Raw genomic sequence first — 11,042 nt, forward strand, 5'->3', positions numbered from 1 at the left:
GGGAGAGTGCAGTGCTGATAACACCAAGGCCTCGGGTTCGGATCCCATATAGGAATGGCCAGTTAGCTCACTTGGGAGAGCATGGAGCTGACAACACCAAGTCAAGGGTTAAGATCCCCTTACCGATCATCTTTATAGAAAAGAAAAGAAAAGAAATGTCTGCTGTCACCTCTCACAGAGTGACGGAGACACAAAAGATGACTCAGAGCCCATGTATTCAGAGCAGTGAGAAGCCCGAAGGGACTGCATGGAGGAAAACTCCTTCAAGAGACGAGAGCCCAGGCACAGCCTGAGTCAGTTTTTTCTTCAGTTTTTATTGCAAAGACAAGAAAGGTACAGAAGAAAAACAGATGGTTAATCAATCACAGTGAAAACATAAACTGGCTACATGACAATCTTCATTAAAGCCTGTGTAGCTTAAAATAGTTCAAGCAATTTACCATCAAAAGGAGTCATAAAACTAAGCTGTGTGAGGTACAGAAGGAAACAGTGAGATAATCAGCAAAGCCCTTAACTCCCCAAGAAACTCAAAGAAACAGCTTAGGGTGAGATGTGGAACGTCCCCCAAGCACTAACTAGCGGAATATCCTTGAAGATTTGAGCTCACGTACTTTCCCATCATTTAGGTTTAGCTGCACCAAGGGCGACTGCCCCAGAGCAATCACTTTTGCTGCGCTTCAATCCTCTTATCTACATCAAAGGCTTCAGTCTTGTGAAAAGTTTTCTGGTCTTTATCATCAATCTTAGCATTCCTACATGTTTTCCTAAGGGGTTGGGTTTTGGCCCCTAAACTAAAAGCGTTGGCCTCCCAAGCTACAGGCTTTGGCCTTCCACACTAAGGACTGTGAGATACATGTGTTTTATTTCTACCTCATTAGTAACTTCTTAGTCAACATCCTCTACACACTACCACGGCTGTGACTAGTACCACTACCGCTGCCACACTCGTACCACAGCTATAAATAGTACCACTGCAATCACTAGTACCACTGCTGCTATCACTAGTACCGCTGCCATCACTAGTACCGCTGCCACACTAGTACCGCTGCCACACTAGTACCGCTGCCACTGCAACACTAGCTCTGCCACCACTGCCGCCATCACTAGTGTGATAACTGGCACTAGCACTACCACTGCTCACAGTAGCAATGAGGAAATGCAGACCGCGTGGCTCTCTCCACACAGGTGGTGCCAGCAAGATGTCCAGGACTGTCCTGCCAGCCCTGGGGTAGCTGTCATCTCCTCAGGACCAGGATGACTGAGAGGAATTTAAATTAGTTGCCTCCACACCAGCAGTGGGTGCGCCTGAAAGAGTCTGGACTTCGCTGTGTTCCCTGAGAGGAGCCCGGCCTCACCCAGCAACGCCAGTGCAGTCACCAGCAAGTCACCAGCATGTCAAAGGCCCGGTCCCTGGATGGCATCAGGAGGCCCCATGTGATGAGGCTCAGGCTGCCATGGCTCCCTGTCCACGCCGGGCTGGTTTGCCGAGGATGCACTGAGCTCTCCCGGCACCCCTGAGGCCACAGCGCAGCCGTCCCAGGCCACCTCCTTCCTTAAACTCGCCTTATTTAAAACACTCACATTCACACGGTGTGTTCAGTGAACAGCTTTGAGTCTGACGTGCACAGAACGCGTGAGAGCTGAGCCCGGTCCAAGCCGAGGAGCAGTCGCACAGAAGCTCCGCCGTCGCCAGCACAGGCTCAGAGTGAGAGGAGGAAGCCCGGACGCCCGGGGCTGAGCCGCGAGCCGAGCCCACCACGGGGAGCTGAGAACGGCACTGGTCCTCGGGGCTCCGTCGCCTGCTTCAGGGAGGTGTCCCTGTGCCCGAGACTCCAGGGATGCGTTGTTCCGCCCGTGCAGACGGTGCACGCTGGCTGAGGCTCACCAGCGTCGCTGCAGCCGTGTGTGGCGTGGCATCTGCAACGGCCAGACATAGAAGCCACCCCACGTCCGTCCGCAGACACACGGGTCCTCAGAACAGAGTACCCTGCAGCATGAAGGGAGGAGGTCTGTCACCTGCGGCAGTGTGGATGAACCCGAGGACACTGTGCTCGGGGCAAGGAGCCAGCTGCACAAGGACAAGCAGTGCACGATGGCTCGTGCAGGAAAGTGGAAGGGAAGGGGCTGGGGCTGGGAGGGGGCGGGGAGCTGGGGCTCAAAGGGGACAGATTTTCAGTCTGGCGAGAGGAGGACTTCCGAACTGCACACTCAAGCACGGTTAAGATGGTAAAACAAACAAAGCCTTTTCCACGGTCTCCTATGCCACACAGTGCCCAGGGCTGTGAGGCCCCGTCCTGAGTGGCCCAGGTGACAGTGCTGTCTCTCCCCTTCCCGCCACCCTCTAGGCTTCCTGGGGTCCCTGTGCACAGCCCTGTTCGTCTCGTATGCCACACAAGGGAAGCCGCTCGTGCAGTGGGGCAGAGACATGCTGAGGGTTGTCCCACTGGCCGAGGAGTACTGCAGGAAGACCATCCGGCACATGGCAGGTGAGCCTGGCACCTGCAGCGAGGCCGCCCTGAGCTCACACTCACGGCAGCTCCTCACCAGCCCCCAGACAGTTCAAGGCGCGTTTGCCCTGAGGTGAAAACAAGAAAACCCCATCAGGTCAGCATGAGCAGAGCTGACCCCACAGAGGTGTGAGGTTGTCACCTGGCCAGAGGGCGGACAGCTGCTCAGGACAGCGCCAGGTGTGCAAGGAGGTCCAATGGCGGATGGCCGCTCTGTCCCCAGAACCCCGAGGTCTCTGTGGAGGCCCTGGGCTATGCCCTGCAGGGTTGCTGGGGTCTGTCCCGGGTCCCCAACCCCTCATTTCTGAGTCTCCCACTTTCAATCTTGTTTCTCTGAACAAGGCCTTAAGTGTAAAACCAAGTTGGCCCAGCATTTCCAAGGACCTGTGAGCCCCTGGGTAACCTGGAACCTCATCCCGGGATCTGTCCCAGGCACCTGCTGGTGTCCCCGTGGCCAGGAGGATGGCGGCAGGGGCATCCCGTCTGCTTTCTCTGCCCTGCCAGCCCCTCTCCCGTCTCGGCTTTGCCCTCTGGCACTGTTGGCCTCCACCCAAGACAGGCAGGCAGGGCCTGTGGTTTGTCATCTTCAGTGGTGTCCCACGGGCCGCACCAGCCACCAGTGGCCTGCACAGCTCGCACCCTCTGCAGCCTCCCTTCGGCCTCAGGAGGAGGTGGCACGTGCGGGAGGGCAGGCCGTGTCACCTCATGGCGGGCATGAGCAGCCGCTCTGCCTCTGCGTCTCCGAGGAGGTGGTGGGAGGCTCCGCGCTGTCTGCAGGGTGTGCAGCTGCCGCCCTGGCCTCACCTGAGCCGGTGCCCTCATCACCAAACCCTTCAGAAGGTTGCACAGATGTTTCTGGGCTCGGGTTTCGGGCTGTGAGTTAGGAGTGATGACACGTCCTCTCCCCCGCTTCACGGGCGCGGTATTATATTGACGGATGTGAAGGGTGTAGGTTCAGGATTTCCACGAGGATGCACTTAAACGCGTGGCGGCCACTCATGGCGGGCATGAGCAGCCGCTCTGCCTCTGCGTCTCCGAGGAGGTGGTGGGAGGCTCCGCGCTGTCTGCAGGGTGTGCAGCTGCCGCCCTGGCCTCACCTGAGCCGGTGCCCTCATCACCAAACCCTTCAGAAGGTTGCACAGATGTTTCTGGGCTCGGGTTTCGGGCTGTGAGTTAGGAGTGATGACACGTCCTCTCCCCCGCTTCACGGGCGCGGTATTATATTGACGATGTGAAGGGTGTAGGTTCAGGATTTCCACGAGGATGCACTTAAACGCGTGGCGGCCACCGCCAAGCTGCGGAACATGCTCAGCCGCTTTCAGGGGCTCTGCCATCTGCATCTCACTTGCGGTTGTTTCAAAGCAGCCGCAGATGTCAGCGTGTTCATGTTTCCCGCACGGTCGCTAAGTCATGGGCCCCGGAGTGGGTGCTGCAGCTCTCCATGCGCCTGCAGCTGGGGAGGGGACGCTGCTGCCACCCACCCTGCCCCACCCCGGAAACTGCCCAGCCACTCCCCTGTTCGTCATGTTTAGAGTACCAGGAGTACTGGTTTTACTTTGAAGCCAAGTGGCAGTTTTATCTGGAGGAGAGAAAAATCACCGAAGACACAGACAATAAAGCCACCTTTCCCGACAACTATGACGCAGAGGAGAGAGACAAGGTATGTGCTGTCTGACCCTGGGCCGACGCTGGCACACCGGTGGCGCTCACTACGTGCACAGCAAGGGGTGGCTGGGTGGATGGACGCATCTGCAGGTGGACCGGGAAGCTTGTGCTGTAACTGTGACCTGCGGCTCTCCCCTCAGACCTACAAGAAGTGGAGCTCGGAAGGTCGAGGGGGCAGGTGTGGCCACGACGCCCCCATGATCGCCTACGACGCCCTCCTCGCGGCAGGGGGCAGCTGGGCCGAGCTGTGTGACCGGGCCATGTTTCACGGAGGTGAGATTTCCCTTCAGTGGTGGTGGGCTTCCCGCCCCTCTGGACCCCTAGCATGTGTATTCTCTGCATTTCTGGAACCTGCTCTGGGAGGGTGCTGGCCTGAGCGTGCACGTGCACAGATGTCCCAGGCCACAGGCGCCTTCAGCCTGCTGGGCTCAGGACGACGAGCTGCGTTGGGGTCTCTGGGTGCGGGGCTGCCTCTCCCTCGCTGCTGCTGCTCGGCGGGTCCTGTCCTCTGAGGCCACCGCCATTTGCCCTTCACTCCTGCACTTTGTGCAAAGTCACTCTGGTTGCAGTTCAGAGTCAGGGACCCCAGCTTCGGGACCCGGTTCTGCCTGCACCAGTTGCTGGATGCTCTGAGCCTGTCCCCCTGTGAGAGGAGAGGTTGAAGCCGCCCTGGCAGGGTTGTTGTGGTAGCTCCAGATGAAGTGCCTGCGAGTTCAGTGCTTTTTGTGGCAGCTGTTGCTGCTGCGTGCCACGGGGTGGATTAGCTCTGCTCCCCAATGCCCGTGGCCTCCTGGTAGCACCACCCCGTGGGACTGTCCTCAGCATGAATGTAATAATGGCACAGTCCGACTCCCTGCTTGGTACAGGACTCTCTATCAAGGTAGAGTTTCATCCCCTGCTGACATGCAATATAGCCAGTGGGGGAGATGCTCACACCTCCCAGGGGCTGATTGTGGGGGCTTCCAGCTGAGAAGAGGACAGAGGTGCCAGGGGCAGTGGGCGGGGAGTCTCTCGAAAGAGCCTGGCAAGGGGCCTGGGCCATCCAGGGGGGAAGGTGGTGCAGACAGCGGGTGCCCTTAGCCCAGAACAGGAGAGATGGGGTGCAGAGCATCTGAGGGGTGTGGGCACCGGAAGAGAACGAGGGAGACAGTGGGCTGGCGGGTCCCCAGTGTGGCCGGGGGGCAGCCCGGCAGAGCCTGCGGGGAAGGTCACTTCTCAGTAGGTCCTGACCTCTTCGCCGTCCTCACACCTACGAGGTACCCTGGCCGCCCAGCCCCAGGATGGCAAATGCATCTCTGCACGATTGTGTGTCTCGTCAGAGCCATTCACTGCTTGTAGAAAGTCCACGTGGGACCACAACTCTGTTCCACGACATGCTTCGGCTCTGCTTTCCACTGCGGGGGGAGCCACTGGCATCAGAGCCTGTCCCGGGAGCAGGTTTTGGTGGAAGGTGGGGAAGGACAGTTGTAAGAGCTTGCCTCCTGGAGCGACAGAACACGGGGCCGAGAGGACTTGGCTGCAGTGGCCTCGTGCTGCGCATCCTGCACGTCCGTGCCCGGGTTCCTCGCAGGGCAGCCCCTGCCCTGGCCCCCCGTGTGCCCTCGACCCACTGCGGCTTATCTCTTCGCCACGTGCATGCGTGTGTGAGTGCATGTGAGTCTGCATGCAGGGAAGATGGGCACATCTCAGCAGCATCTTGGGCACTGAGTTTGTATGAAGAGAGAAATCCATGGTGATTCCGAGGGTTCCAGCCTCAGAGATGCAGGACCGAGTATCTTAGAGACTGGGCATTCGGCATTTTTCACTTCAAAGCTGGAAAATCTCTACACCCACGAAGGACACCACACATGTGGGCTCCACCTTCCTCACTCCACAAATGTTTACAAGCTGCCTGAGGCCGAGGGAAGCGAGTCCCTGAAGGCTTGTGATTCCGAGAAGTGGAACCGAGTGTGCAGCTGGGTCCCACGTGCCCAAGCTGGGAAGGTGCCAGGTGGAGGCTTCACTCCGGAAGCCCCTGCAGGGACCAGGGCTCAGCCCCTGGGTGGGTTTTCTCCCCTACAGACCAGGCAAAGTGTTGGGCCACGGGGCCTCTTGTGTCTGTCCTCTGTGCCATCCTGGGTGTGCGCTGCCCGTGGAGGCGAGAGGACACTTGCTGTGGACATCGCAGCTGGGGATGTAGAAGGGCAATGCCCATCTGTGCGTACCAGCCCCCAGGCCTGCGGGGCCGCCCAGAGTGGAACTGGGGTTTGATCTGAGAAAGTGTTGCCGGCCCCCGGGGTGGTCAGTCTAGAGAGGGTCTGAGCGGGGCCAGGGAAAGGAGCAGCGGCCCGGTCAGCCGGGGCCTCACGGGACCCCCTCTGCTTGCCTTCCAGGTGAGAGCGGGGCCACGGGGACCATCGCGGGCTGCCTGTTTGGTCTGCTGTATGGCCTGGACGCCGTTCCCAGAGGCCTGTACCAGGACCTGGAGCACAAGGGGAAGCTGGAGGAGCTGGGCGCGGCGCTGCACCGCCTGTCCATGGAGAAGTAAAGCGCTTCCGCCCTTCTCCCCTCGCAGAGGCCCGTCCAGCCAGTGGCATCCCCGCGGGCACACAGGCCCCCGTAAGGGAGGGTGCCCCTGAGGTCCTCACGCACAGAGAGTCCGCACCCAATTGGCCACATCAAATTTGAATCCTGTCCCCCCCTTTCAGAATCCTAATTGCATTATAAAATACATTGTTTGTCCTGTGAGAATATTTTGCCTTATCCTCCCCCAGACCTGGTGTGTTTTTGACTCTACATCAATCAGCCACACTCACCCTCCAATACAGTGGTCACAATAGTCTCTCGGACAATTGGTGTATTTTATTCTGTTGCAAAACTAACGCTGTTTGCTCACTGCCCTCAGCGAAACTAATGCGGGCTCTCCCCAAACGCCTGTGCACGTGCGGGGCCTTGCGTGGCGTCTCTGCTGCCCGGACGTGTGCTTCCATGATGGGCACACCGCTGGCCTCGCTGGCCCTCAGTGGCATGTCACGTCGGTCTCCTGTCAGCTGCATCTGTGCTCGCAGCAGAAATCAGTTAACACCAGGTGCCTCCAGGCCACAGCCCAAGCACGGCGCTTAACCCCCAGCCTCGATTTTAATCACACTGGATCTTTGAAATCGACCCATTTTGGAACAACTTATGAGATAAGCAGGAAACCGGGCCCCGTGCCGGCCCGCCCCTTCTCTGGTCTGCCTCTGTCCCACCGTCGCGGTGCAGGCCCAGGCCCAGGCCCAGAGAAGGCGTCGCCTGCCCGCAGCCTCCTGCGGCTGCGCCCACCGGGCTCGCAGGGAAGGAGCAGAGCGGCGCCCGGTGGCCGAGCCTCCCCGAGGGTCCTGAGGGAGGGGACCCTCACTCTCGTGGTGAAAAACAACTGTGGACACGATTGTTGTTCAAGGATCGTCCGGTGTGAATAAAACAGCAGCTGCGACCGATGCTGACGCTGTGCTTTGGCAGTGTGGCTGGGGCCTCGTTGGCTGCAATGTCCCCCGGGAGCACTTGCTCCCGCATGGAGCCAGTGCAGCCCGAGCGCAGGACCGCAGAGGAGGCGACACCAGGGCCTCCACCGCGCGACACTCTCCTCCTGCCTGAGGCGGGGGACTGGCATGCCTCATCTCCTCACTTAGGATTTTTACACCAGTAGACCGCGCAGTTGGTGGCTTCACGGCCAAGGCTCCTGGAGTCGCCCTGTCCCGGCCGCCAGGGTCCACTCCGCTTCCTGCTTTCCCGGCGGGGAGCCACCCTGCATTTAGCACAAGAAGCAGGTGTGTCCCGGTTGTGGGACTTTCCAAGAGAGTACATCACTTTCAATTTGTAGGAAAATGTAGAATCTGTGTTGCTGGGGGGACCTGTGGCCATTCTGCGCCGAGCAGCCTGCGACAAGGTGGCATTTTGAGTAACTGCGCGAGCGCATGGTGGCTGGCGCCCTCCGTCTGCTTTCCCGTCAGAAGAACAGACAGTCACACGGCCTGGCCGAAGGGCCCGCACGCTCCCTTCCGCGCGGCGTGTGCAGCCTGGGCTGGGGTGTGGAGGAATTAACTGGATTTCTCTTTCAGGAGCAGGAGCCCGATGAAGGTAAGCAGGACCCTCCCTGGACAGGGCACTTGGGACGTGCTGGCCTTGAGCACAGCCCTGCCCTCCCCTGTCTTCCCTGTGGCCAGCCGGGCAGGCCACACGAGCACGCTGGGTCCCCAGCTCATGGACGACTGCAGAGAAGCGGAGTCGTCCACTTTTAATTTACAAATCAATTATAAATTAAAATACAGAAACCAAAGTAAAAGTCTTAGCCATCATAGCATGGAAGTGCAAGGCTGTTCCAACTTCACTTCTCTGTAACAGGGAAAGTTAGAGAAGTTGAGGAAAACTAAGGCCGTGGACAGCAGTGCCATGAGTGTCCCACCTACTCTAATTCTTTAAACTTAGCACCTGCTGACTTCAGATTTATTTTAAAAGTAACACGTGCACACAGTGTAAGAAGGTCCTGCACGTGGCGGCGTGTGGAAAGCGAGGTCCTTCCATGCCCCACCCAGACCCAGCGGCCAGGCCCCGTGTAGCTCAGGAGCGTCCTACACTCCTTCCAGGACCCTCTCTGCGTGTCCCGTCGGGGTGAGAGGGAGAGGCACACGTGCATGTGTATGTCACACACACGGTCTCTTTCCACACATATGAACCGTAGTGTGCGCAATGGTTTGCTTTTGGCTCTTTCCACTAAACTGTTTTGTTTTTTCTATATTGCTGTGCATGTGTATGTCACACACACGGTCTCTTTCCACACATATGAACCGCAGTGTGCGCAATGGTTTGCTTTTGGCTCTTTCCACTAAACTGTTTTGTTTTTTCTATATTGCCAAACACGTGTCTACCTCGGGTTTTCAACTGCTGCCTGGCATTCCAGTGTGCGTGTGCCATGACCACACACTGAGGCCCGTAGACACAACCTTAAGTATCTCCGAAAGCTTCTGCTTTTAAACGGCACTCTTAAACATCCGTCCCATGGGGTTACCTCTGAATGCTGCTGCCCATCTCTTCTGAGAAGAGGTTAATCTCTAGCAAAGTGGTGACATTTTTCACCTAGGATGCGTTTTTTGCAGTTCGTATTTCTGAAATTGTGACGCATCCTGTATTTTATTGTGTCTCATGGTTTAATTGGTGGAGTTTTTTCTTTTTCTTTCTCTGAGACATGACATAAGGGGCATCTCATACCTTAACAGCACCTTAGATCCAGTGAGGTGTGGACTGTCACACATGGCTCCTCCCCAGGAGCCTTGGTGGTGAAGACTGTGTGATTCAAGTCACTGGAAACCCAGTGCTGGGGTCACTGCCTCTTGCCCCCAGCTGGCAAGCAGGGGCGATTCAAAGGCAGGTGTGGTCCAGAAGTGTGGCCGCTGTGCCCCTGTTTTCCACCTACATCTGTCACAGACTTCCTCCGTCAGTGGTCTCAGGACATGGGGCACCAGGTCTGATGCTGGGACCTGGGATGGAGTGCTCTGGGTGCCTCTGAGAAAGGTTGTGCCAGTCAGCAAAGACCTGGACTCTGGTGACCACTGTGTCCCCACATGTACACACAGGCATGTCCCCGAGATTTCTGTGGCAGGTCCATCGGCTGGCCCCAGCAGAAGTCACCTTCCCAGAATGTGTGTCACGTGCAGCGGGCTTCTCAGTAAGACATGAGTTTTTAGACTGTAGGCTGAGATTAAGATTTATTCATTTCCCCAAATGAATCAACTCATTTCCCCAAACTCTTCAGTTAAGAGATTTTGTATTTATATTTAAAATCGTTTTTTCTCATGTTTTCTTATTCAAAAGCCAGATAAGAGTTAGTTTGGCAGATGTTGTCACTCTTTGATCGTGGGAGGGAATGATCCAGGGAGGTTAGGAAACTTGACAAGATAGGACAAGCCCACTCAGAAGTCTGACGAGGCTCAAGTGGCCCGACCATAGCGCTGCCATCTACGGAACTGTGCTAGTGCCACCTCCCGTGCTGCCACTGCAGCTGGCAGGGACCTGTCTTGGCTGTGGGTGGAAAAGTCAACCGAATGTCACCTGATGAAATTGAGAATACTCAAACTGGTGTTTAACCCCAATGTCTGGGCTTTTAAAACGCCATCATTACACTCCATTCCGACTGTTTCTTTAAGTTGGAAATAACTTTTAGGTGTGTAGGGGCTGCAGCTCCTCTGGTTAAACCCCTGATGTGTCCACCTATTTCCAATTAAACAGACATGACTCACCAGCACACTCAGTATGTCACAGGGAAAGAGTCAACACTGTCACTGAGCAGGGGCCACTGTCAGCACAAATGCCGAGACAGATGCGACAAGGACCACGACCACTCATTGTTCGTGGGGCAGACACCTGGCAGAGCACGTCTCACGGCCACAGCAGGTGTCCTGAGGGCGACCCTGGCTGTGCCAGCCAGGAGCATAGCCAGCCTAGCACAGCACCCACCGCAGACACCAGGAACACCAGAGGGCTCAGGTCCCTCGGTCACACACGGCTGTGCTTGCTTGCTTTTCTATTTTGTGTTTAAGTACTTCCAAACGTACCAACGCAGCCCCGACAACTTCCGTATTCCCTTCACCAACTGCTTTGTTTTGGTTTGGTTTTGGCGGCTGGCTGGCACAGGGAACTGAACCCGTAACCTCAGTGTTTTAAGGCTGCACCCTGACCAACTGTGCTAACCGGCCAGCCTCGCTTCACAGCTGTTAACGCTGGGCCGTTTGCCTCTCTCTCTCTCTCTCTATCTCTCTCTCTCTCACACACACACACGCACAGATACACAGACATAAGACAGACACACACACAGATCCACAGACATAAGACACATACAGATACAGATACACAGACATA

The 11,042-nt window shown here is 57.0% G+C and overlaps 1 protein-coding gene across 2 annotated transcripts in view; it reads left to right on the forward strand.

The window, feature by feature from the left end:
• Positions 1-6,983, forward strand: part of ADPRHL1 (ADP-ribosylhydrolase like 1) — a 31,588-nt gene extending 24,605 nt beyond the window's left edge. For both annotated transcript variants that reach the window (XM_008572925.1, XM_008572926.1), the window contains 4 exons: positions 2,346-2,486; positions 4,040-4,167; positions 4,313-4,445; positions 6,545-6,983. In XM_008572925.1, the coding sequence (XP_008571147.1) occupies positions 2,346-2,486; positions 4,040-4,167; positions 4,313-4,445; positions 6,545-6,699 (557 nt within the window). In that variant the 3' untranslated portion in view covers positions 6,700-6,983. The remainder of the gene's footprint in view (positions 1-2,345; positions 2,487-4,039; positions 4,168-4,312; positions 4,446-6,544) is intronic.
• Positions 6,984-11,042: the final 4,059 nt, after the last annotated feature.

The sequence above is a fragment of the Galeopterus variegatus genome, unplaced genomic scaffold (genome assembly GCF_000696425.1).
Source record: "Galeopterus variegatus unplaced genomic scaffold, G_variegatus-3.0.2 Scaffold848, whole genome shotgun sequence".
NCBI classification, from domain to species: domain Eukaryota; kingdom Metazoa; phylum Chordata; class Mammalia; order Dermoptera; family Cynocephalidae; genus Galeopterus; species Galeopterus variegatus.